This window comes from Mustela putorius, unplaced genomic scaffold (assembly GCF_011764305.1).
Source record: "Mustela putorius furo isolate JIRA1106 unplaced genomic scaffold, ASM1176430v1.1 tig00003854_pilon_pilon_pilon, whole genome shotgun sequence".
Lineage (NCBI taxonomy): Eukaryota > Metazoa > Chordata > Mammalia > Carnivora > Mustelidae > Mustela > Mustela putorius.
Window position 1 is genome coordinate 1,531,321 of NW_025422006.1, and position 26,811 is coordinate 1,558,131.

Sequence of the window (26,811 nt, forward strand, 5' to 3'; positions counted from 1 at the left end):
ATTGCCCACAATATAGTAAAATTTAAGCAATATACCAGAAAACTATTAAGAAAAGCGAAAACTGAAATCCCAACAATATTGTTAACATATTGGTTAACACATTGGTAAAAATTTGCTTTTTCAGCATCTCTAAAAAATCTAAGTATATGGATATGTACAATTTTTCCAGTTAGTACGTCAGTGGACAGTATGGTGTGGATTGCTTTTCTTACACAACATCAAGTCATGAACATCTTTCCATGGACAGATACTACCACTTTTAATGTCTATACAATGTCTCCTACGAATCTTTTAATTTGCCAGCCAGTCCACAGTTGAGAGACATGATTTTTCCATTTGATTGGCTGATAGAAACTCTACTGTAGACAAACATAAATATCTGAGTTTGGGGAGACAGAATTTTGGTTGTGTCATTGTTGTAAAACTGTGTCTTTACTTGCCAGGTGGGTCTTCAAGCAGCTCTATGATAAAGGCCTTGTGTATAGAGGTGTGAAAGTCATGCCTTTCTCCACCGCATGCAACACTCCACTGTCCAACTTCGAATCTCACCAGAACTACAAGGTGCGTGTGATGTCATCGGGCTTTAACTTGTACCATGGAAGTTAAAGGATTGTGATCACAGTAGCCAGTCCCGGTGTGGAATGTTAGCCGGGGGAGTCCGTCAGATTGACCGTTTCTTACGGAGTGCTGCTAATGTTGCCAGTCACTGAACTGAGGCTCTATAAAGGGCAAAAGAGGGATTTTTTATCCCCTTGAGATTTGTGAAGGGTGTATCTTTACCTGACAGTGTCTGCTCGTTTTGACCTTATCTTTGTGCCTCTCTCGGGTTATCTAGTCCAGCTCTGCCCTGTTTCCCTCCAGTCACTGCTTTTGGAAAAGGTCTTGGTTTGAATGAGGATGCCTCATCTGGGACCCTGTCGTGTTAGTTATTTGTTACAAGTAGTTGGAAGCAAATCTGATTTGTCCTTGGTCGGCAATATTAGGATCTTTTTGTCTGATGGGTGGAGTAACTGCTGTGGCTGCTGTGAAAGGAGAGTTGAGACGGGTCTCATGTTCACCGAAGTACACTCACTGCTTTACCTTATCTAGAAGGCGATAAAGGTGGTGAGTTTGAAACGTGGAACTTCTCTTCTCGTGTGTGTACTCAGGAGGTGTTTTCATTTCTGAGACCTCATCTAGCCTCATTGTTTTAAAGGACCTAGTTTGTTTGAGAATTGTATTAATACATTAAATATCTTTAAAACACAAGAAATCTTTATTTTTTCCACATTACCATAGAACAGTTATTATACCTAAGACAGTCCTCAGTCATCAGTAGTGTGAATTATCTATTATAATGGTCTAATGCCTAGATATTATCAGTGTTCACATTTTCTTTTTTAAGATTTTATTTATTTTTTTGACAGAGAAAGACACAGCAAGAGAGGGAACACAAGCAGGGGAGTGGGAGAGAGAAAAGCAGGCTTCCTGCTAAGCAGGAATCTTGATTCGGGGCTGAATGCCAGGACCCTGGGATCATGACCTGAGCCGAAGGCAGGCGCTTAACAGCTGAGCCACCCAGGTGCCCCATTGTTCACATTTCTGTATGTCTCTCAAATACCAGGCCTTTTTCCCTCTGTTGTTTGTTGTTTTTTTTAATCAAGATCTAAGAAAGACTCATGTGTGGCTGCAGTTGTCTTTCAGGTCTGTTTTCATCTGTGGTCTCCATTTTGCTGTCTTCCCCTTTTTTTCCCTTGAAAATCATTGTTTAGGAGACAGGTTTTATCTTACAGAGTTTCCTGTAATGAATTTTGCTGGTTATGTCTCCACGGTCCTCTGAATTGGAATGTCTCATATTTGTCGATGTCCTTCCTTCGGCATGTGTGTCATGAACAGAGGTCACTGTTTAAAATGGCTTTCATTTGTAAATGGCTTTTCTCAGCATGATGTTTGTGACAGTCATCTGTGTTCTGTGGAGTTAGGGATCTTTTGTTCTAGTTCCTGTGCAAGTGAATAGTCCACAATTTATGTATTTACAGCACATTTCTCTCCACTTCCTTACAGCCTGATAGGTGACAGCTGTGTCGAATCCAGTGTTTCTTTCCATGCGTGATTTTATACTTTTACTCTCTGCCTAAGTATTCACAAACAGTATGTCACCCTCTTAGGCTTGTCTTTAACCCCATACATTGCACTTACTCCGTACCTTGCCGTTCATAGGAAGCATTAAGTTTTAAAGATTCTTCACCTTGACACATGTAGTTTTGAGTTAATTTTTATCTGCTGTACAGTGTTCGATATGACAGATTGCCGCGTATTCATTCTTTTGATAGACATTTTCAGGTGTTTTGAATGGTAGCAAACAGTGTTGCTGAGAACATTTTTGAACGTAAATCCTGTGTACTTATGCTGCAGTTTTCTTTGGCTTCTAGATTTCTACATGTTAGATCCCCAGACTAGCTGTGAGCTCCTAGAGCTTTTAGAGGGTATCGTCTTCTGTAAGTACACAAGTGAATTCTCTTGGGATGAGCAGGCTGTGCAGAAGTAAACTGAGTTTCTGTTCTAAAACGTAAACCAATTGTGGTATATAAAAGTATTTATCTTTTTTACGGCATCTGAATTTTCAGACATTGTATTATACATGCATGAATTGTGCCCTACATTCTTTATTGTGCCTGGCCTCTCTTGCTCAAGGTTATGTTTGTGAAAAGTCATCCAGTTGTATGTAGTTGTAGATCATCGTTCTAATTACTGTCTGGCACTTACTTTACCCACTGTACCATTGATGAGTATCTAGGTGATTCCCAGTTCAGGGCTCTGATCAGTAGTGCTACTATGAACTTTGTAGAAGTGGGGAGCATGCATACACACATCTTCTATGGGTTACATACCCAGAAGTGGAATTACTGAGTCATAGGGTGTACTTAACACTTAGCTCTAGTACCAGGGTCGGCAAACTGTGAAGTGCCAGATAGTATTTTAGGCCTTGTGGGCTGGATGTTCTCTGTTGCAAGTACTCAACTCTGTCAAAATCATTCTTTGTTCCTGTGGTATAAGAACACGGGTGAGGCCAGAGTTGGCCCATGCATCATGGTTTGCTGCCTCCTACTCTGGATGTCCTAGTCTGTACTCCCTCCAGCCAGTGAGTACTCTGCTTTCTTGCCAGCGCTTAGCATTTTCTGTCTTTTCTCTAGCCGATCTACAGTTATGTTGGTTGCAACTGAGGTTTGTTTTTATTTCTAACTTTTGACATAATTTTGGACTTACTGAAAAGTTCATAATTGATGGCCACCCTCTTTGACCACATCCGCATTGTCCGTCTCCCTCTAGGAAATGGCGGTAGAACAGGGCCCTTTGAGAGTAGGTTGTAGACATGATGTCCCTTTTCCTCTAAAAAGTTTAAGTACATATTTCTTAAAATCCATACTCTTAAGTAATTGAAGTTAGGGAATCAACATTGTGAAGTGTTACCATCTAATCTGTAGGTTGATTCTGTTAGTGGTCCCACTGATGTCATTTTCAGCAAAAGAGAATTGTAGGGTATGTCTTTTGTTTGGGTGTTCCATGCCCAGGCTTCTTGGAGCAGCGCCTTTGTGTCTGGGATTCCTGATGCTGGCATTCGAGGCACACAGGCCAGCACTCCTTCAGGTGTGCCTGACGGTTCCTGTGTGGATGAGGTGAAGTTTCCAGAGCTCCTCCTCAGGGCACTTTATTCAGAACTCAGTGAGTTGGCCTGGGTCAGGGGATGAGTTTTTCTACTTTGGAGCTATTTATTAAATATTTTTAAATCCTTGATATTTTCATGTTGCCATAGAGTTGGAACCAACTTTTTATTTAATGAACTGAATTAATATTGGCATATTGCAGTTTTAAGTACATGGTGTTTAAAAATGATTCATTCTTTTATTTTGGAATAAAGAATCATTCTACCTTTCGGAAGCATTATTTTGTTGAGCTGACTTTTCATGGATTTACTATAAAAGTAGGTCATTATAATAGTGAAACCTCTAATGCATATTCATCTTGATACATTTAAAATGTTTTACTTGTGACCACCAAATTGTTAAAACATTTTTCAAGAATATAGAGAAATAAAATTGGAATTTCTTGCTTTGTATTTTCTTTTCTTTTTTTTTTGTTTTTTTTTTTAAAGATTTTATTTATTTATTTGACAGAGAGAAATCACAAGTAGGCAGAGAGGCAGGCAGAGAGAGAGAGAGAGGAGGAAGCAGGCTCCCTGCTGAGCAGAGAGCCCGATGCGGGACTCGATCCCAGGACGCTGAGATCATGACCTGAGCCGAAGGCAGCGGCTTAACCACTGAGCCACCCAGGCGCCCCTTTTTTTTTTTTTTTTTTTTTTTTTTTTTTTTTTGTGTGTGTGTGTTTTTTTTTTTTTTTTTTTTTTTTTTTGTATTTTCTTTTTATAAATATGGCAGCTGGTTTTTATTTTGGAAATCTGTTTTTTAGGATCAGTTCCCTTTTCTTCTGCACCTATTATTATGGATTTTATAAAAAGGTGTTCTATCTCATTTTATCTCAGGATGTTCAAGACCCTTCAGTGTTTGTAACTTTCCCTTTGGAGGAAGATGAAAATGTGTCTTTGGTGGCTTGGACAACCACTCCCTGGACTCTACCTAGTAACCTTGCCCTGTGTGTTAATCCAGACATGCAGTACGTGAAGATTAAAGGTAAGTATTGGCCTGGTTATTTACAACTGATACAGAGAAGATCACTTTACCTTATTTTGGGATAGAATGAAAGCTTACATTTCTTTTGGTGTAAAACTAAAAGTTTGTTGTCATTTTTTTGTTTTCTTAAGATTTTATTTATTTGAAAGAGAGAGAGAGAACCTGAGCAGTGGGGAGGGGCAGAGTGAGAGGGAGAAGCAAGCTCCGCGCTAAGCAGGGAGCCTGACTCGGGGCTTGATCCCAAGACTCTGGGACCATGACCCATCACCTGACTGAGCCACCCAAGCACCCCTAAAAAATAGAAGTTTTTGAAAAAATGTTAGGCTTAAATAGAGAATAATCTCTACAAGAGGTGGGTTTTTTTCATTTTTGGTTGAAAAGTAATGCACATAAAAATTTTAGAAGTAGAGAGATACAAAAAAAGGACACCTTACAATTTTCAGATTGTAATACACTTTACACGTGATGCCCCAGTTACAGGTGAAGAGCTGGGGATTCAGAGAGGTGGCCTCTCATTGTTGCCAGGGACCCACCAACCAGTGAACTCATTCAGACACTAGCATCAGATTGCTCAGGTTAAGGGCCCAGTACTGCATGCGGTCCCCCCACCGCGCTACAGCCTCACTGCAGGTGGCAGTTGCAAGTCCTGTGCTTCTGACAGACCTGTGACCCCCACGAGTTGAATTCATTTGCTAGAGCAGCTCATAGCTCAGAGACACTGAACCAGTTCACTGTGAAAGGACGTAAAGGTACACGTGAGCGGTGGAGTGCGGTGCAGGGGTGAGGCCGGGTGGTCCGGAGCACAGGACCTCTGTCCCCCAGGGAGCTGGTGTGGGCTGCCTTCAGCATGTGGATGCATTCACTAACCTGGAAGCACTTCACACCCCATCCTTGGGGGTAAGGGAGGCTTAACTACTTAGGCAGGATTTATTAAATCATTGGCTTTTGATGATTGAAAGCCATCCTTAGGTGACCTGTAGGCTTTCCAGAAGTCCCCTCATTAGCATAACAAAGGACCCCTTTATGGCTGTTACCAGTTAGGAAATGACAAAGGTTTTAGGAGCTCTGCCAGGAATGGGGACCAAGACTGAAATATGTATCTATTCTAAGTCCTTGTGTCACAGAGTCAGTACCAAAACTTCAGAGTTCTGTGCCTTTCAGATAGTCGCTGGTAGAGAGTTAGCCAAAGTCCTCATGAAGCTCTTTCCGTAGAGATTTATGTGAAAAAAGAAGATTCTTACCTTCAGGTTTGGGTAGTTTATGGAAGGAAGGGAAGCCCCGGAAAGAAAGCCATAGTCAGAAAAGAAATGACCGTACAAGATAGGTGACTTGATTCACAGCGGCTTGTGAAGCAAGCAAAGGACTCGAAGGAAGGAATGGGGGAAGGGCAGTGTGCAGAAAACAGGGGTTTTTATTACTACTTAGAAGTGCCTTGGGAGGGATTCCTGGCTGGCTCAGTTGGTTGGGTGACTGCATTCAGCTTGGGTCATGATCCTGGAATGCCAGGATCAAGTCCTGCATCGGGCTCCTTGCTCAGCCCCCGCTGCCTCTTCTCTGACCCTCCCCTCTCTCCTGCTCTTTCTAGCTCTCAAATTAAAAAAAAAAGTGCCTCAGGAGCAGATAGGGTCAGCAGCTGGTTTCCTATGTTCCCAGCCATGGGCACATAGCCTCTCCAGGCAGGGACAGGCCCATGGTGAGAGTTCCCTGTGTCTCCCTGGGATGTGGCCGTTCATTCTCTAGTGAGCCTGATAATCTGAGGGGCCATCAGGTGGAAGGACTTCAGTTCTGTCCCTCCACTGCCTGCATGCGACTCAGGTACCTGGTGAGCCATTTGTCCTGAGTTTTATCCAGAAAACGTGGACTCTGGTGACAGTGAAGGTCTGATGCAGCCAGAGCTGGTAGGTGGCAGTGTTGTTTCTAGTAGCTTTTCAGTGAATTGCAAAGGCCTTCTCAATGATCTGTTGATTCTCATGTTTCTTACAGTGAACTGAATCTACATCATAGACTCTAGCAAATCCTTGGGTATATCAGGGGTGGCTGGCTGGCTCATTTGGAAGAGCATGCAGCTGTTGATCTCAGGCACATGAGTTCAAGCCCCATGTTGGGTGTAGACATTACTTAAATAAAAACCTTTTTTTAAAAGATCTATTTATTTATTTATTTATTTATTTATTTATTTGACAGACAGAGATCACAAGTAGGCAGAGAGGCAGGCAGAGAGAGGAGGAAGCAGGCTCCCTGCTGAACAGAGAGCCTAATGTGGGGCTCGATCCCAGGACCCTGAGATCATGACCTGAGCCGAAGGCAGAGGCTTTAACCCACTTAGCCACCCAGGCACCCCTAAATAAAATCTTTTAAAAATGCTTTGGTATGTCATACTTTACAGGTGGGAGTTTAGTCTTTTTTATGAGGCGATTTGTCATTTGTTATTAAATTGTAAATGTTTATACATTTATTCTAGCTTTTCTATTCCTAGAATAGTATCCTCCGGAAACACTCTAATAAGGGTACAAAGATAAATACAATGGTATTCATTACCCCCATGTTCACAGTAGTAACAATCTGAAAACAACTTCAATGTCTAGTATTATTTGATAGGTTAAAAATGACTTGCACTTCTTTAGAATGGGGTACAGTACAGCTATTTAGAATGAGAAAGGACAGTCTGTGTTGATATATGGAAAGATGTTCACAATATAGTATGTAAAGACAGACTGAAAATGGTATTGACTGATATCCCATAATTACTTTTTTTTAAAGTAGCCATTTACATAAAACTTACGTTAGTATAAACATAAAAAAATACCTGGAGGGCGACACTCAAATGATAGTGTCAAGATGAGCAGGGACTTTTACTCAGGGAGTTTCTTGATTTGTTAATGTTACAGTTTTTAAGCATTCCCATATATTACCTCTGGTTGGAGAAAATAAAGATTACTTTATGTAAAATGGAGAGAAGTTCAGTTAAGTGCATGTGCTGTTTTTGTCTTCTTTGGGTCTGGAACACAGTGTGCGTTGGTGCCCTGGTGCATTTTTCTGTGACTGCTGCGCATATGTGGCGATACGGGGACCCCGCAAGGGAGGATGTGCTGGTGTGTTTCTAGACTCTGCTGAAGTCTGAATGTCACTGAAGTCCACTTTTCCCCTTGCTCTCCTAGATGTTGTCAGAGGAAAATTACTCATTTTAATGGAAGCCAGATTATCAGCCCTCTATAAGTTGGAGAGTGACTATGAGATCCTTGAAAGGTGAATATAAAATTACTGATTCGTGCATGTGTGTGTTAACTTTGAAAGGTGAAACACTTTATTACCCCAAAGCTCAGTTTTTTAAGTTCAGCTAATACTACTGAGTACATTCACATCACACATTCCAGCATTAACGACTAAGAAACAAGTAGTAAACCAGGGGGGAGTTGTGACTTAATTGTCTGTAGTTTCATTTCTTTGAGGATTTTAGTCTAATTATGGGTTTGCCTTTCTCCTTTTTCTAGATTTCCTGGTACCTGTCTCAAAGGCAAGAAGTATAGGCCCCTGTTTGACTATTTTGTGCAGGTGAGCTTAGGGACCTCTACCACGCAGGTACTCTGTACCTAAGTACTGGGTCACCAGAATGCTGTGATGATGCCTGTAGTGGGAGTCGCTGTACTGCTGTCCCCTGGCTTGTATGGTGTGCCTGGCTTAGATGGTTGTCTGTGGCTTATTAGCTGTCTGTGTCTTGTGTGGGTTTCCTGTGGCTTGTGTGGATGTCCTGATCCAAAGTCTGTCTTAGTAGTAACAAAGTTAAATTGTGTTTGTTTTACTTTCTTGGTTTAATAATTAAAATCTATGGGAATGTTTTTAATACTTTTCTCAAGTTAGAAAAGGAAGCACATAAGTTTGTATATTTTTGTTGTTTATAGTCGACATATCATCCAGGAAATTTATTGGGTTTTTTGTTTCTTTGTTAGTTCTGTTTTGTTCTGGGTTTTTTGTTTCTTTGTTTGTTTTTTAAACAAATTTAAGATAGTGCTCAGAATAAAACCTGTATAACACTAAACAGAGTTTATTTCAAGGAAACTGATGAGGCGGGTGTTCTAAAACCTGGCCACCAAGGCAAAGTTCATACATGTGGTAACTTAGTTTTCTTAAGAGTCACAGAGCTGTTTTGTGCAGTTTTCATTTTCTGGCAACAGAGATTCCATACTTGAAAGCCCACCATCATCACCAAAAGAATAGAGTCTGCAGGAATTTCCCATGGAGCCCCGTCTCTTCAGGGATAGAGTTTGGTTAGTGCAGGTGACCTCTGCCATTTGGGCTCTGTCCACAATATCGCTCACATCTGTCTCTTCATTTTTGTGCTCCTTGAGTGTTTTCCCATGTTTGTCATCGTCCAAGTACTGTGGCACCACCTGGCACAGTGACTCTTGACTTCCCCACACATAGCTGCTGTAGCCTACTGTTGCCCAGAAGCCTTACCTATAACACAGTCGGCTAACACATAGTTTGTATTTTATGTGTGTTATATACTATATTCTTTTCTTTTTTTTAAGATTTTATTTATTTATTTGACAGAGAGAGAGATCACAAGTAGGCAGAGAGGCAAGCAGAGAGAGAGGGGGAAGCAGGCTCCCCGCCAAGCAGAGAGCCTGATGCAGTGCTCGATCCCAGACCCTGGGATCATGTCCCCACCCAAAGGCAGAGGCTTTAGCCCACTGAGCCACCCAGGCACCCCTATTACATACTATATTCTTAAATTAAGATAGAGGAAAAAAAAATTATTAAGAAAATCGTAAGGAAGAGAAAATATGTAATAGTATTTTCAGTAGTGGGACGCCTGGGTGGCTCAGTTGGTTAAGCAGCTGCCTTCGGCTCAGGTCATGATCCCGGCGTCCTGGGATCGAGTCCCACATCGGGCTCCTTGCTCCACGGGGAGCCTGCTTCTCCCTCTGACTCTGCCTGCCACTCTGTCTGCCTGTGCTCGCTCTCGCTCTCTCTCTCTGACTAAATAAATTTAAAAAAAAAAAATAGTATTTTCAGTAGTATACATACATTTATTGAAAAAAACTTCTTGGTGTTTTAAACAGTTCTGAACACTTTGTTTTCCTAACCATTAAGTATATATGAAAAGGTTTTCTCTATAAAAAGACACAAAGTACAAAGTCCTAGCATATCTTATACTGTCCTGGAATAGAAAAAGTCAACTTTCCATATTATGAGATTAGCAGAACCATGATACATAAACTTGGAAAAGTTAACATGTGTGCATAAATACCAATTAATTTATAGTCTGAGTATAGATGTAGCACTTGCAAGAATAATTGCCAGGTTGAATATGGCATATACAAAAACTGCAGCATAGTGTAGAGAAGTAGGAATTTTTACAGAATCACACTCAGTGATCTATAATGTAGTATGAACTACATTTTAATAAGCTAAAGAAGAAAAGCAGCACCTCAGCAAGTACTGAAAAGCCTTTAATAAAACTCAGCTTCCCTATGTTTAAGTCTCTTAGAAAACAAGGAATAAAGAAAACTTCCTCACTAAAAAAGAAAAAAAAATTTAAAAAACCACATATTGGTGGGTCAGGCAGGAGTGGATACCCACTAGGAAGGCGATGTCCTGCGTCCTGGTGGCTTTGGATCTGCTCTAGTGGCTCCCCAGCAGGCCTGGAGACATAGGGCAGCTGCCGCATGGCCATCAGCAGCTGTGGCCACACGTGGGCTGCGGTGCCTTTAAGGGAGGAGTCTGTGCCCAACCAAAGCAGGCTTCACCTGTCCTGATGCAGCCCCGGAGCCCGGTTCCCAGAGGGCTGTCCCTGCTCTTTGGGCCCGTTCTGTGGCCCAGCCTCCTGTCTGCCAGCCCTGGGTGCTGGACCCCACCACCCTGTCACTACAGGACCTGCAGCACTACCTGGCCTCAGGTCCCCAGAGGGCTGACAGCAGCCTCGGCAGGCTCCCTGGGTACTCAGGGCAGCAGGTGTCACCTCTGCACCAGTCACCTTTAATTCAGTCTCCTGGAGACTGGGGTGGACAGTTGAAAATAAACACCTTATGGCTTTTGCTGTCCACTCCTAGGGAGAAAAATGTTTAAGTAGACCCTCAATCTGTGTTGTTCAAGGATTAGCTGTAAAGACCTTCCTCCTCGCTGTGAGCCTGCAGCCGCTTGCCCCCACACTCCGCTCGAGTGTACTCCGCTTGGCCTGACTGCTTCCGAACCACATCCTCTAATGTTGCTTTAAACATCTCCTTCACTGCTTTTCCTCCTTCCCTGCCTTTGTTTTCCTCCTGTCTAAAAAATCCCTCACCTTTCTTTAAAGTCAGATGTGCTCAAGTACAACCTATTCTTCAAAGCTGAATTCAGATACCATCTGAAAAAAACATTTTTTTGAAATGCCTCTGGTTTCTCCTGAAAAATCTCATTGCTCTGCTCTTCTTTTGTGTATCTTAACATATTTTACTTCGGATTTTTTTGTCTTAAAACTCTCACTAGGGGCGCCTGGGTGGCTCAGTCGGTTAAAGCATCTTCCTTCGGCTCAGGTCATGATCCCAAGGTCCTGGGATTGAGCTCCTGTCGGACTCCCTATTCAGCGGGGCGCCTGTTTCTCCCTCTCCCTCTACCCCTGCGCCAGCCCCCGTACCGTTCTTTCCCTCTCTCTCTCCCTTTCCCTTTCTTTCAAATAAGTAAAATCTTTGGGGAATAAAAGAAACATAGAAATACTATGTGCCGTTTTCATAAGATCATTGATTAAATGTGATTAAGTATGAAAATCATTTCTGGAAAATCATTTCTGAAAGTACATTTTGCAGAAGCAGAAAGACAGGAAAGCAAAGGGTCAGTTTAGCTGAACCGGTGTGCGCAAAGACGTAGAGATGAAGGTAGAAGTAGGTCTGCAGCATTTTATGTAGTAACCTGACTTTTCAACAATGTTTCTCTACAGTGTGGGGAGCGCCTTTAACTAGAACTTCTCACTCTGGGCACCCATTCCAGATTTTTTGTGGTTTGCCTTTGTATCAGGGCTGACAGGAAGGTGACTGGGAGCCGCACTCCAGAGGTGTGGTGGGTGAGGGGGCATAAGCTGAGGCAGCAAGAGAAGCTGCACGCGGGGAGTAAGGGCAGGGCTGGGGCTTTGGAAGAACTGATTAAGCCCAGTTTTATGACTAAGGAAGTTAGAACATTTTCAAGTCTTCAGGTAATTATTTCATTTCTAAGGGAGAGATTATTCATAGAAAAGAGCATATTTCTTCCCAATCTGAATTTTTCTGTCCTCTTTCTGAAAAAAATTGTGCATGTGAAGAGTTTTTTCAGGGGCGTTTGACTGGCTCAATGGTTAGAGTGTGTGACTCTTGGGTCTGGAATTCGAGCCCCACATTAGGTACAGAGATTACTTTAAAATCTTTTTTTTTTTAAGATTTTATTTATTTATTTGACAGACAGAGATTACAAGTAGGCAGAGAGAGAGGAAAGCAGGCTCCCCGCTGAGCAGAGAGCCCTACGCGGGTCTTGATCCCAGGACCCCAGGATCATGACCTGAGCTGAAGGCAGGGGCTTTAACCCACTGAGCCACCCAAGTGCCCCGAGACTAGCTTTATTTTAAAAAAAAAATTTTTTTTTCGTGTTCTTATCATATGCTGTTACAAAATTGATGAACGACGTGGCAGTGTCTCATCCACTTTGCCTGCTGACCTTCTGTTCCAGTGCAAGGAGAATGGTGCTTTCACGGTACTTGCTGACAACTACGTGCGGGAGGAGGAGGGCACAGGAGTGGTGCACCAGGCTCCTTACTTCGGTGCTGTGAGTACTAGAAGTCTTGCAATCGTGTCTATGGGAAGGGAGCGTTGTGGCCACTGAGGGTGTGTGTATGTGTGTGTGTGTGATGCACCTCGTTCTTGGGCACACTGGCCCTGCTCTTCAGGCTCACTGCCCCCAAAGATGGTTTATCAAACTTAAATCTGCAATTTCCTTTCATTCTGAGCTGATCTCTGAAAATGATGAGCTGAACCCTGGGTGTTGCTGGGCATTTTGTTTCCGTTCATTCATAACTTACTGTCTGTGCACTCTGCTCTTTTCGGTGTGCAGTTCTATGGGTTCTGAAAAGGGCATCGATTTACATAGGCCCTGTGATCATCAGAGTGTGGAGAGGTGCCACACCTCCAAGGGTGCTCTTGAGCAAGTGCCATGGTGAGAGCAGAACTTGACCTCCTCAAAGCTATATGGTGTGGCTAATTTTAAATTTTTCCCAGAGTAGTTTTTCTAAAAATGCAAACATTTCTAAAAATTTTCTAAAAATGCTGTTGATGTCATTTGTGTGTGAACAAAACGCCCACTGGGGACAGAGGCTTGATCGTTCCGTCAGTGGGAGTGAAGTTAGATAGTCTGTCTCCATTCTTTTTGCTTTCGTGCCTAACCTCTGCAGAGATTTTTATTATAGGACTCTTCAAATATACACAGATGTAAAGAGGTATTAAAATAAATCCTGATGTTCACGACATCCAGCTGCATTAATTATCAACATTTGGGACGTCTGTTTCTTCTATCTTCTACCTTGTCCTTTTCCCCCACACCTTCTCCGCTTTGGCTTGAGGATTTTGGAAACAAATCCTCAACATCCTTTTCTTCATCTGCAGATATTTCGCTACACAACTGTGACTGATATGGCTCTTTATTTTTAATATTGCCACCATCCCACTGTTGTACCCAATAAAGTTAATGCCTCCTTAGTGTCACCTAATACCTGGTCAGTACTCAGTATGATGGAAGCAGTCTTCATAATACTGTTTACTGGGTTTCAAGAACTAGTCCAGTATTAGTTATTCATAATAATTTTAGGGTCAACTGGTATGATTCCTACACTGATAATAAATAATAAAAAGAAAACTTCTTGGTTTTGAATTGTGGTTTAGGTTTTCCCATTAAAATGTATTTGTCATAGGGGCGCCTGGGTGGCTCAGTGGGTTAAGCCACTGCCTTCGGCTCAGGTCATGATCTCAGGGTCCTGGGATCAAGTCCCGCATCGGGCTCTCTGCTTGGCAGGGAGCCTGCTTCCTCCTCTCTCTCTCTGCCTACTTGTGATCTCTCTCTGTCAAATAAATAAATAAAATCTTTAAAAAAAAAAATGTATTTGTCATAAACTAGGTATGTTTGGGTTTTTTGTTTGTTTTTTTAGGTGCCACATAAGAATGAAATCATATGTTCTATTTGTCTTTGTCTGATTTATTTCACTTAGCATAATACCCTCTGGTTCCATCTGTGTTGTCAGGAATGGTAAGATCTCATTCTTTTTTTTTTTTTTTAAAGATTTTATTTATTTGCCAGAGATAGAGAGAGAGTACACACAAGCAGGCAGAGAGGCAGGCAGAGGCAGCGAGAGAAGCAGGCTCCCTGCCGAGCAAGGAGCCCGATGCGGGACTCCATCCCAGGATCCTGGGATCATGACCCGAGCCGAAGGCAGTGGCTTAACCAACTGAGCCACCCAGGCGTCCCAAGATCTCATTCTTTAATGGCTGAGTGAGACTCCGTGATAGGCATCACGTCTTCTCTGTCCTCTCGTCTCCTGTGAGTGGCTTCCATATCATGGCTCTTGTAAATAATGCTGCAGTAAACACAGGGATACATATATATTTTTGAATTAGTGTTTTCATTTTCTTCAGGTGACTAACCAGGCCTGGATTTGCTGGACCCTATGATGCTTCTGTTTTTAATTTTTGAGGAATCTCCATGCTATTTTCTAAAGAGATTGCACCAATTTACATTCCCACTGACGGTGCTCAGTGGTCCCTTTTTCTCCACATCTTCGCCAGCACTTTTTGTTTCTTGTGTTTTTTATTCTAGCCTACCTGACAGGTGTGAGGTGATACCTCATTGTGATTTAGATCTGTGTTTCCCTGATGAGTGATGTTGGGTATATTTTCACATCTCAGTTAGCATCGCTATCTTCTTTGGAAAAATGTCTCTGCGGGTCCTCTGCCCATTTTTTAATAGGACTGTTTGCTTTTTGGTGTTGAGTTGTGTAAGTTCTTTATATATTTTGGATATTTACCCTTTATCAGATAGGACATTTGTGATATCTCCCTCCATTCAGTAGGTCGCCTTCTATTTTGTTGATGGTTTCCTTTGCTGTTCAGAGGCTTTTTATTGTGGTGTAGTCCCTATAGTTTATTTTTAGTGTTGAATCCCCTCCCTGGAGAGACATAGCCATATATATGTTGCTGTGGCTGCTGTTCAAGAGATTACGCTCTCTGTTTTCTTTTAGGAGTTTTATGGTTTCACATCTCCCATTTAGGTCTTTTATCCATTCTGACTTTATTTTTGTGTGTGGTGTAAGGTAGAGGTCCAGTTTCATTCTTTTGCATGTAGCTGTCCAGTTTTCCAACATTGTTTATTAAAGAGACTGTCTTTTCCCCATTGTATATGCTTTCCCGCTTTGTAGTAGATGAACTGACCAGATAAGCATGGGTTTATTTCTGGGCTCTCTATTCTGTTCCATTGGTCTGTGTCTTTTTGTGGCAGTACCATGCTGTCTTGACTGCTTTAACTTTGTAGGATACCTCGAAATCTAGGATTGTGAAACCTCTAGCTTTGTTCTTAAGACTGCTTCAGGCATTCAGAATCTTTGTGGTTCAAGCAAATTTTAGTATTATTTGTTATAGTTCTATGAAAAGTGCTGTTGGCTTTTTGGTAGGGATTGCATGAACTCTGTCCGTTGTTTTGGGTAGTAGGGACATTTTAAGAATTTCGTTCTTTCAGTCCATGAGCATGGAATGTCTTTCCATTTCTTGTCATCTTTAATTTCTTTTATCAATATTTTATAGTTTTCAGAGTACAGGTCTTTACCTCCTTGATTAAGTTTATTCCCGGGGCGCCTGGGTAGCTCAGTGGGTTAAAGCCTCTGCCTTCGGCTCAGGTCATGATCCCAGGGTTCTGGGATCAAGCCCCGCATCGGGCTCTCTGCTCGGCGGGGAGCCTGCTTTCTCCTTTCTCTGCCTGTCTCTCTGCCTGCATGTGATCTCAGTCTGTCAAATAAATAAATAAATAAAATCTTTAAAAAAAAAAAGTTTATTCTCAGGTATTTTGTTACTTTTGGTGCAATTGTAAATGGGATTGTTTGCTTAATTTCTCTTTCTGCTACTCTGTTATTAGTGTATAGAAACACATCAGATTTCTGTATGTTGATTTTGCATCCTGTAAATTCTGATTTTGCTGATTTTATTTGTTCTAATAGTATCTTGGTAGAGTGTTTAGAATTTCTGGATATAGTCATCATGTCATCAGCCAAGTGGCAGCCCAACTTTTTCCTTACCAGTATGGATGTCTCATTTGTTTTTGTTGTCTGACTACTTTGGGTAGAATTTCTGGTACTACATTGACTAAAAGTGGTGAGAATGGACATCCTTGTCTTGTTCCTGACTATGGAGGAAAACTGTCAGTTTTTTCCACCATTTAGTGTGGTGTTAGCTATGGGTTTTTCATATATGGCTTCTATTATGTTGAGGTATGTTCCCTCTGAACCCACTTTGTTGAGTTTTTTTCACAAGTGGGTGTTGAATTTTATCCAGTGCTTTTTCTGCATCTATTGAAAGGATCATAGAGTTTTTACCCTTCATCTTGTTAATGTGATGTAGCACGTTGATTGATTTGTGGACACTGAACATCCTTGTATCCCCAGAGTGAATCCTACTTAATCGTGGTGAATGATTTCTTTTACTGTAGTGTCGAGTGGAGTTTGTTGGGTACTTTTGTGTCTGTGTTCACGAGGGATACATGTGTGTCATCTTCCTCCTTCTTTAGTGGATACCGTGCTGTATACAGGGGTGTGTGCAGTAACGGCTGGGAAGATGATGAAATCCCTGTCCAGCTACAAGGCTCTGGGATTCTCTAAATGGTCCTGAATTAACTTCAGCTGAGAAGATAAAGTCCGTTGCACTTAGGTGTCAGAATACTGAAGCGTTCTCTTGTAAATCTGTCACCTCCCACACTCCTATCTGGTACACACTCAACCTGTTTCGTTCCCCTTGTCCCCAGGACGACTATCGGGTCTGTATGGACTTCAACATCATTCAGAAAGACTCTCCTCCTGTTTGCCCTGTGGATGCTTCAGGCTGCTTCATGGCAGAAGTGACAGATTTCACGGGACAGTATGTGAAGGTCTGTGTCTCTGTGACAGAGAAAGGTGTGGGTTTCATCACACTTCTTTCTTTAAGCAGCTTTTTATTAAATAGCTTCGTATCTGGATTCTTTTTCCAGGAAGTTGGTTTGGTTTTGTTTCAGCACATAAAACCAGAAAAAGATAGATATTAGCAGCCACATTCTAAGGGTCTAGTATCTTCAGAGGAAGCATGCTAGTTTCCTAGGCAGGAGTCCTTGGAACTGGGCACTGACTGGTAACTCCTGAAGCAGCACTGAGGCTTCAGGGCCGTCGTCGCTGTGGAAGACTTCACTACCTCACATGGTCTGGAAGTGCTCAGGAAGATACCTAAAGTTAGACTGTGCCTCAGTTGTGGACAGAGTATATTTTACAATGCATGTGCTGTTGGGTTTTTTTATGTTATTTGATAGAGAGAGAGAGACAGAGAGGGAATACAAGCAGGGGGAGTGGGCAGAGGGAGAAGCAGGCTTCCCGCCAAACAGGGAGCCTGATGCAGGGCTTGATACCAGGACCCTGGGATCATGACCCGAGCTGAAGGTGGTCACTTAATGACTGAGCCACCCAGGCACCCTTACATCTGTTTTTTTTGCCTGTAAGATATTAAAATACCAGATTGCAGTGATATACGTAATTCTTGGGTGTTACCAAGTATTGCAGGGTATTTTAGTGGCTAGATTTTTATTTTTTAAACAGGATGCTGACAAAAACATCATCAGGACTCTGAAGGAGAAAGGCCGACTTCTTGTTTCCAGCACCTTCACTCACAGTTACCCCTTCTGCTGGAGGTGAGAAAAAGGGAAGACTTCCAGCTCGAGCTTCTAGCCTGTGGGGGCCATGTAGCATGTGTGCCCGTTCCACAGTCTGCGGTCCCCCTCTCATTTGTAAGCTTTACAGTTAGCGTGGGGAAACTGCCCTCTTGAATTCCATTCCTCTTGTATAGTTCCTCTTTTCCTCTACACTCGTCTGGGAAATATCAATATGTACAGATGTTTTGTGTCAGGGCCACATTTCTTTAAAATGAGACATATCCCTAAAATTTCCCAGTGGAACTTGGGGAGAGATAGAAGATGACACAAGTTAGAATACAAGATCGTGCTGTGAAGATGTGCGTGGAATTGGAATGTTCAGTGCCATCGAGTCTGTTACCACATTGCCTCTTTGCTGAAGCTGCTGTCATTTCTTAGACAGCTGTCACACACCAGCAAAACCATTTTTTTTTCTTGTTCTTTAAAGCTTTTACCTTCTTGGTGTTGTGGAGGGAGAGGAGCAGGACCAAGGACAAGGCATTAATGTTTGTAAAAAAAAAAAAAAAAAAAAGAAAGAAAAGGAGTTTTAGCAGAAGGCCAAGTAGATGGGGGTGATGTCAGTAAGAGACCAAAAGTTGCTCTCACCGTGGGTGCCTGGATACCTCGGTCTGAGCAGCCACATGCTGCGTTTTTGCTTCCCCAGGTCAGACACTCCCCTGATTTACAAAGCCGTGCCCAGCTGGTTCGTGCGGGTGGAGCACATGGTAGACCAGCTCCTGCGGAACAACGACCTGTGTTACTGGTAAGCAGGGGCCGAGTGTCCTCACAGGATCCTGTGTCACGGGCTCACATTTCTCCCAGGTTATAATAATTCTGATAGCTCTTTTAGTCTGTTTTCAGGACCACAGATTAATTTAAATAATATTAAAAGAAGTAGCATCCTTCGTAAGATAAGCCAAACGAAGGGAGCGTTTTGCCTTTCTGTTAGCCTTAAATAATAGTCATTTTCAGGATAAATGGTTATTTTTGAATCTACCTACAGAAGCTATATGTGCTTCCTGCTTTTGATGCGTGCTGAGTTCGTAGACCGTGCCGATGAGCACTGGTGGGACAGAAGCCTTGCTCTCAGCTAGTATGTGACCTGCAGGGAGGTGTTACTGCAGCCTGTAAGGCTGAATAAAGTCGGGCTGAATCTGCGTATTATGGAACACTGTTTTTCACCGAGAGTTCTGAGGGCGATCACTATTTCTTACTTCCACAAGAACCCAACGTGACTTAAAAATTTACTACTGCATTTCATTTTGGAAGAATGGGGAGAATCTCGGGGCAGTAAAAGGAAAGGATTATGAGCTACTATGAACTATCGCTTTGAGAGCGAGCGAGCGAGCGAGCGTGTGCACACACGAGCAGGGGTGGGAAGTGAAAAAGGGAGGAGAGAAAGAATCTTAAGGCGACTCCACACGGAGCATAGCTCAATGTCACAACCTGAGATCGTGACTTCGCTGACACTCAACCAGCTGAGCCGCACAGGTGCCCCATGAACAAGCTTTTCTGCTTTCTAGCAAATTGACCCTGATTTCTCCGAAAGAAAGCAGTTTTTCATTTTTATTCCTAGGAAGCTCTTCAGTTGCCCTACTGTGTGAAGTGCTGCGTACGGGCTGTTAGGCTGTGGCCTCATGAGGGTGCCGGCCTATAAACTGATCTTTGTAATACCGGGCACAGCTGGGGTGCTTGGGAACAGGATGTGTGGGACCGGGAGCGCCTTAACCAGCCTACTGCTTAGGAAGGTTTCCTGCTGAGCTGGACTTCAGGGTATAAGGAGCCGTGGGACTGACTCCGCTCGGTGGGGGGAGGAGAGGAGGGGCGGCTGCAGGGTGAAGGTCCTGGTGGAGGGACGGCGTAGGCCGAGGCGGTTAGGTGAGAAGCCGCACTCTAAGGAATTCCCGCATTGCCAGAGCTTAGAGTGGGATGGCAGGAGACCCCCCCACCATGGGCCTCAGGAGGCGGCTGTGGATCAGCCTTCCATAGCCTAGCCTGTTGTGTGGGTGCTGGGAGCCCATGCTAATGAGTGTCCGTAACAGCAGTATTGTGTGGACGCCCTGAAGACTAGGTCGGAGCGAGCCCAGGGTGGTTGGCATCACGGTGACCGGTCGAGGGCTGCTGCCATCCACTAGCTGGGGGCAGTGCAGGGAAGCACGTGTGCTGTGGGGTTCCTGTTACAGAATATCTCCGGGGTGAATTCACGACAGGTGCAGCACCGTGAGTGTCCTGTGCTGTCCACACAGAGCACATCCTCCTAGGAGTGAGCGCAGCATCTCTAGGGCAGCTGGTCCACAGAGCATATGCAAAGATTTGTACAGATCTGATTTACAGATTTGCTTACTGATGTTCTCAGGCGTTGACTGTCTGTCTGACCTGTTTATTGCAGGGTCCCAGAGTTTGTGCGAGAAAAGCGATTTGGAAATTGGCTGAAAGATGCACGTGACTGGGCGATTTCCAGAAACAGATACTGGGGTACCCCCATCCCCCTGTGGGTCAGCGATGACTTTGAGGAGGTGAGACAGGGCCTTGTGTTCTCACGTTGATTTTTGCTGAAGCGCTTCATTTGTACGTCTGGACGTAGTTTCTTTTTTCTTTGCCCCTTTCTTATTTCTTCTGTTTTTCTTTTTTCCTTCCTAGAATAATATAAATAGAATTTGGGAGTATTTTTTAAATTTACTTTTACTTTACTTCTATTAAATACAATTTTTTAAATCTCCCTCTGTGTAAAAGTAAAGAAGGCAATTTGTATTTTTCTTAGGGAATCCACGTGTGTGTAAATACGTATTTAGGTCTATGGATATACCCCCACGTGCTGGACAGAAGCCGTCATATATGTATTTACACACACAGTCACCTGGTTTTATAAATTCGAGGTTGCAATACTTTGGTAATGTTTTTAAGCTTTCCCTTTTAACTGCTCTGAGGGGGGATTTCATATGCCATGACTTGGTGTAGGACTGGACTTTCAGGCCTGATCATCAGTTACTCACAAGGAGAGTAAAGGGGTGAGCAACAGAAGAAAGACAATTCAGCAGGCCTTCCAGGACTGAACTAGAAGGGCGGAGGATGTGGTGTTCCCTAGGTAGCAGACACCTGGGCGAGAACCCACAGCAGCTCCTGCTGGGGCCACTCCACCGCGTGGGACCCTTTCAGGGCCTCAACTGAGCTGAGGGCAGCCTCTTTGCCTTGACGAAACCCTACATGATGTCTTGTGATCTCGTTGGTTTGATCTGGTCCACACACAGTAATTTAGTTCTAACTTCAACTTAGAAAGATTCCTGATCAAGGAGTCAAATTCAAATGTCAGGAAGAAACTGAGATGCCTCAGAGTCACAGTATAGGCATTTCACTTAAACTGATTACACGGGGCAGAGATCTGGACCTAGTAAGCCGTCAGCAGGGGCATGTTGAGATGATGCTGTTAGGTCCTCTCCACGTAGGGACTCCTGAGACAGTGGTAGGTGGCAGAGTAATGGAGCCCACTGACCTCTTCAGTGACCTGCAGCCTTCCGTGAGTGTAAGCCACGTTAGTGACAACTGTCCTGAAGAACAGAGGTTTCTAAAACTAAGTGAATGCTGCGTAAATTAAAGCTGTGTGATTTTTGCTCTGAGGTTCTCTTGCTTTTTAACTTTGCTTTGACAGGTAGTATGCATTGGATCGATGGCAGAACTTGAAGAGCTGTCGGGGGCAAAGATCTCTGATCTTCACAGAGAGAGGTAGTTTCTCAATGTTGATTCGGTTTCATTGTGTCATTCAGAGAGCATCGACATGGCCTCTGAAGCAGATTACGGAGCTGCGTGTAGAAATCAAATACCGGTTTACGGAATTACATTATTGATGACTCATGTCATGTTGAGGAAGGGTGGCCTCTATCTTTGATTTGGATGTGGGCAACTTTGGTATAAAGCCCCGTATTGAGCCCCCACACCATGCCTCTAAAGGCTGTGATAACTGCCAGTATTTCTGCTTGCAAATGAGTATGAAATCTCATCAGGGTGTTGTGTTTCCTTTTGACAATTAAACTGCAAGTCCTTTTGTGGTTGAAGTTAATAGACGTGGCTTGGCTTGTTTCTTAGCATTGATCATCTGACCATCCCTTCCCGCTGTGGGAAGGGAGTGTTGCGTCGCATCTCTGAAGTGTTTGACTGTTGGTTCGAGAGCGGCAGCATGCCCTACGCTCAAGTTCATTATCCGTTTGAAAACAAGAGGGAGTTTGATGATGCATTTCCTGCAGACTTCATTGCTGAAGGCATTGACCAGACCAGAGGATGGTATGATCTTGTTTCGGTCATTTTACTGATCTGATTTGATTTCACAGATACTTTACTGAGTACCTAGCATTTATCAGCTTGGTGCTGGAGAGGCTGTGTCAAATGAGACAGGCTCTGCTCCTGCCCTCTGCCCCCTCACCACCAAGTATACTAGTAAAGTATCTTTTGAGTTGGGATCTTTTACTACAGTAAAGCTGTGATTTTAGAGTTTATTTCATAGACATTTTGGAGTAGATAGATTTGTTATACTTAAAGATTAAGTGACACAAAATAATATATGTTCTCAGCTTGTTCTTTTTTTTTTTAAGATTTTATTTATTTATTTGACAGAGATCACAAGTAGGCAGAGAGGCAGGCAGAGAGAGGGGGGGAAGCAGGCGCCCTGCTGAGCAGAGAGCCCAATGCAGGGCTCGATCCCAGGACCCTGAGATCATGACCTGAGCCAAAGGCAGAGGCTTTAACCCACTGAGGCGCTTTAACCCAGGCGCCTCTCAGCTTGTTCATTTTAAATCATTTACTCAAATGTTTAATGAGTACTTTAATGAGTACATACAAGATAATGGCTTGGGTGCTACAAATTTAAGGGTTGATTGGAAATGTGCTCAGATGTTAAGGCTATTCTTACACAATAAACATTCTAAAAATCCAGACTGGGGGAAAAAGACAAACCATGGTGGGGCGGATATTGGCATTGGTTTTATCTGGTACCTGTTAAAAGCAATGCCATCATCTTCTGAAGTAGAGGAAGGTACAGTACCTTCTTCTTGCTTCTCCTTTCATTAGTGGTGATGTTGCAGAAGTGTTTAAGGAAGATAGGTGTCATTGTCTGCTTTGACACTTTCGCAGTAGATACAACAAGTTGATTGAATTCCATCCTTAATGTTCCAGAAGGTGCTCTTTTCAGCATCCAATCCGTTTCTCTTTAGGCACAGGTCCAATACCTTTCTTAGGGAAGACGCCTTGCCAGTAAGTCATTTCAGGCCCGGTGATGTCTGTCAGCATCTAACAGCCCTCACGTGGGTCCGTAGGCACTCGCTGCCTCCCTCCCCTTCCCTCAGACTTGGGCTGCCTGTCCTAGCAATCAAGTCCTCCTGACCTGCCTTCAGAGGAAGGGATATCAGTCCATGTCCCGTCATGTTCTGGGAGTGTAGAGTCAGCCTGGAGATGCCACCAGAGCGTCAGTTACTGGGGTGGCTGCAGGGAGGTGGTAGAGTTTAGGAACAAGCCACACAGCAGCCTGGGTGACGGCTGGCAGAGCAAAGACATCGTCTGTGCTCCTACGGTCTCTGCCTTCTGACTTCTGGGTGAGAATGTCTGCGTCTTTTGTCATCAGACTTTCCCATGTGACCTTGCGCTAAGGCCACACACATCTCTGGATTTGCAGCCTGACATGTCTGGAGGTCCTGATAGGAAGGCCAGCACTGTCACCCAGCTGTCTCCTTCGAGGAAGTCAACAGTACTGTCCTCAGCGGCTGGGGGTCAGTACTCAGTCCAGGCCTTTATTAGCCATAAGTCACATTTTATGTTTTCTAAACTGATTGGTTTTGCGGTCGGTCCTATGTGATTTTTTTTTAGCACACCCCAAATGATTCTAATGTTCCTGGATTAAGAACCTTTGCTGTAAGTGATCTTTAATAGGTGTAACTGACCTACAGTAGAAATTCAGTCCAGTAAATAAGCACAGATTTTTTCCCCTATGCTTAGATTCCTTTTCTGTTGTTGCTGAGCTGTCTTCTTCTTGGGTTTTTTTCCAGGTTTTACACCCTGCTGGTGCTGGCCACTGCTCTTTTTGGACAGCCGCCTTTCAGGAACGTGATTGTGAACGGGCTCGTCCTGGCAAGGCAGGTGCACATACTTGTGTTGTGACTTGTCCCGGTCCATGGCCCCCTCGGCTCTGGCCGCCATAGTCCGGATGGACGTAACCATTCTTTGTGAATCCAGGAACTTAGGGTCAGCCCAGCTTTGCTCCTGCTCTCCTCCTTCCCCTGCTGTTAGCACCGCTCTCTGCTCTCCTCCTTCCTCTGCTGTCAGCACCGCTCTCTGCTCTCCTCCTTCCCCTGCTGTCAGCACCGCTCTCCGCTCTCCTCCTTCCCCTGCTGTCAGCACTGCTCTCTGCTCTTCCTTTCCATCCCACCCATCCTGCTCACGTCTTGTCTCCAGGGCGCGCCTGCACGTACCCTCTACCCCAGGGAGAAGGGCAAAGTGGGGAGCTGGGGGCGGGGGAGGCGTGTGTCCTGCGATGCTGCTGGCGGTGGAACATCTGTCGTGGGGGATTGGATCAGGTGCGCGGGCCTGTAGCCCTGGTTTCATTTGCGCCCGGCCCTTTAATGAAGATTATTGTTAACCACTATTTAATATGAGGAAGCTGAGGGTTCTAGAGTTTCCAGGATCATAAGGAATCGGTTTTTTTTTCTGTTGCCTATAGTTATAACAGAAAAAACACAAATCAATAAAACTAAGAAAAAACATGTATGCAGACACCCTGCCTCATGTCCTGTCTGAGGGAGGACGGTCCCTGATAACCGCGTTTTGATTATACGTCTTCTCTCATCCAAGCCCCAGAACTGTTTCAGATGGGTACTTTCCTTTTTTCTTTTTTTAAGATTTTAAGGTTTTAATTTGAGAGAACATGAGCAGAGGGAGCAGCAGGCAGAGGGAGAGGGAGAAGCAGGCTCCCCACTGAGTAGGGACCCAGATACGGGGTTCGATCCCAGGACCCTGGGATCATGACCTGAACTAAAGGTACACACTTAACTCACTGAGCCACCCAGGCACCCCAAGGTGAGTCCTTTCCTTATCTCAGTTTGACATTTGAGCAATTTGAGGTATAAAAAAATTAAACAACTTGCTTAAAGTTACACAGCAAATGATGTTAACTTCATGTTTTATACCTAAGGAAGCTGGCTCGACAGTCTACTTTTTGTTTTTTTAAGATTTCATTTATTTATTTGGCAGACAGAGATCACAAGTAGGCAGAGAGGCAGGCAGAGAGAGAGGAGGAAGCAGGATCCCCGCAGAGCAGAGAGCCCGAAGCGGGGCTTGATCCCAGGACCCTGAGATCATGACCTGAACCGAAGGCAGAGGCTTTAACCCACTGAGCCACCCAGGCGCCCCATTGGTTTTGTTTTTGTTTATGTTTTTTATTGAAAATTTTGTTGAATTGTAGATTTGCGTGCAGTTGTGAAATAGTAGCAGAGAGCCCTTATGTGCTTGCCCGGTTTCCCCCGAACACCACCACAGTCAGCTGCTGATAGGGCCCCTGTTCTCCTCAGACTCTGCATTTTATGCATACTTGTGTGCTGCTGTGTGCAGCTGCACACACACACCACACGTGTAGGTCCCTGTCCATCAGCACAGTCAAGGTGCTTGGCTCTTTCAACAGCGCAAGAACCCTCCGTTCTTCTGTAACCCCCCACGCTCCCGTGCTCAGCCGCAGCCCCTGACAACCACTCATCTCTCCGCAGCTCTGTGAACTCTGTCATTTCAAGTACATAACGTGAAAGCAATCACACCACTTATGACCTTAGAGACTGGCTTTTCCCCTCAGTGGGATCCTGGAGATCTCCCAGGACGGGTGTGTCCTCAGTCCCTTCCTCCCGATGGCTGAGCAGTGCCCCGTGGTGCAGGTGACCACCGCTGCGCCCCTCACCTGGGGAAGGACATTGGGTTATTTCCAGTGGCCGCTGACTGTGAATAGAGCTGGGAGCTTCCATTACAGGTTTTTGCATCAATACAAGTTTCCAGTTCTCTGGAATAAATGCTGAGCCTATGTTCTTAGCTTCTCCACCCACTTCACTGCGGAATTCAGAAGGAAGCTCGCAGGTGTTAATAGCCACTTGTGCCCTTATCCCACTTGCATTTCTGTCTTCCATTTTGCAGGTAACCGTCACTGTTGTAAAGATAAGCTGTGATGGTGACTTACTTAATTGGCGTCTCCCTTTTGTTTTTCAAGTGATGGTCAAAAAATGAGCAAACGAAAAAAGAATTATCCGGATCCACTTTCCATCATCCATAAATATGGTGCCGACGCCCTCAGGTACAAGCCAGTGCTCTGCCCTGTGCATAATGTCCTTTTTACGTAAGCTTCGCTTGATCTGTTAATCATGTTCCTTTGATTTAGTTCATAATTAGCTATTTCAGACTTTATCTCTGTTTACGGGGGACAGTTAAATCAGTGTGGTGTTGGCTTCAAACCCTCAAGGCAGCTTCTCAGGAATAAGATTTCTCAGGAACAAGAGGTTTTAGGAACCGGATCCTGTGTTGCCCCCGGCTAGCCGCTGGGGTTTCAGCCTCACTCCCTTGCCTGGCTCTTCATCTCATTGGCCATTTATTTCGTTTCTGTGCTTGCAGCTCGGAAGAGCCATCTGAGGATTATTTATGCTAGGGCAAATGAAAATGCATACCGAAGAGCTTTGAGAGAAATGTGAGCCACTACTTGAAATGTTAGTCCTTGACATTCCCATTAGGTGTCGGGGTGGAAAGGAGCCACAGTGGTCACATCCTGCATCCTCCTGCTGCAGCCACGGGGACCGCCTCCAGGGGCTGAACCGAGGAACATTTAATAGGGAGTCCTACCCCCCCAGTTAGTGGTTAGCCTGCCCCTCAGCACTGCTGACAACCAAGCCAGATCATTCTCTGCTATGGGGGCTGTCCTGAGCATGTTTAGGGACGTCCCTGGCCTCTTCCCTCTGGAAACCCCTGTGTGCTGGCAGAGCACTTGCGGCGGATCCTTTTGTGAACTCCAGTGCCTGTGCAGGGTGTCGGGGAAGGAGACCCCGCTGCCCGAGGCCCACACCAACACTGGCACGGGGCATGCTTCTAGGTTGGTCAGGTGCCATATTTTGGTCTGGGGTTATGTCTCCCCTTTGTTATTCGCTAGGTCTCTTGCACAAACAGCTTTGTCAGTTTTAAATTAACCTAAGAACAGTATTCTTAGGTCTTTTGTATATCTCTTAATTCTTGC

The 26,811-nt window shown here is 44.2% G+C and overlaps 1 protein-coding gene across 3 annotated transcripts in view; it reads left to right on the forward strand.

The window, feature by feature from the left end:
* The window catches only part of IARS1 (isoleucyl-tRNA synthetase 1), a 72,365-nt gene that overhangs the window by 17,665 nt on the left and 27,889 nt on the right, over window positions 1-26,811 (forward strand). For all 3 annotated transcript variants that reach the window (XM_004766161.2, XM_004766163.3, XM_045064994.1), the window contains 13 exons: window positions 444-561; window positions 4,520-4,667; window positions 7,826-7,913; window positions 8,159-8,219; window positions 12,342-12,437; window positions 16,665-16,787; window positions 17,482-17,573; window positions 18,238-18,336; window positions 19,963-20,089; window positions 21,220-21,293; window positions 21,654-21,848; window positions 23,603-23,689; window positions 25,801-25,884. In XM_004766161.2, coding sequence (XP_004766218.1) covers window positions 444-561; window positions 4,520-4,667; window positions 7,826-7,913; window positions 8,159-8,219; window positions 12,342-12,437; window positions 16,665-16,787; window positions 17,482-17,573; window positions 18,238-18,336; window positions 19,963-20,089; window positions 21,220-21,293; window positions 21,654-21,848; window positions 23,603-23,689; window positions 25,801-25,884 — 1,392 coding nt within the window. The remainder of the gene's footprint in view (window positions 1-443; window positions 562-4,519; window positions 4,668-7,825; window positions 7,914-8,158; window positions 8,220-12,341; window positions 12,438-16,664; window positions 16,788-17,481; window positions 17,574-18,237; window positions 18,337-19,962; window positions 20,090-21,219; window positions 21,294-21,653; window positions 21,849-23,602; window positions 23,690-25,800; window positions 25,885-26,811) is intronic.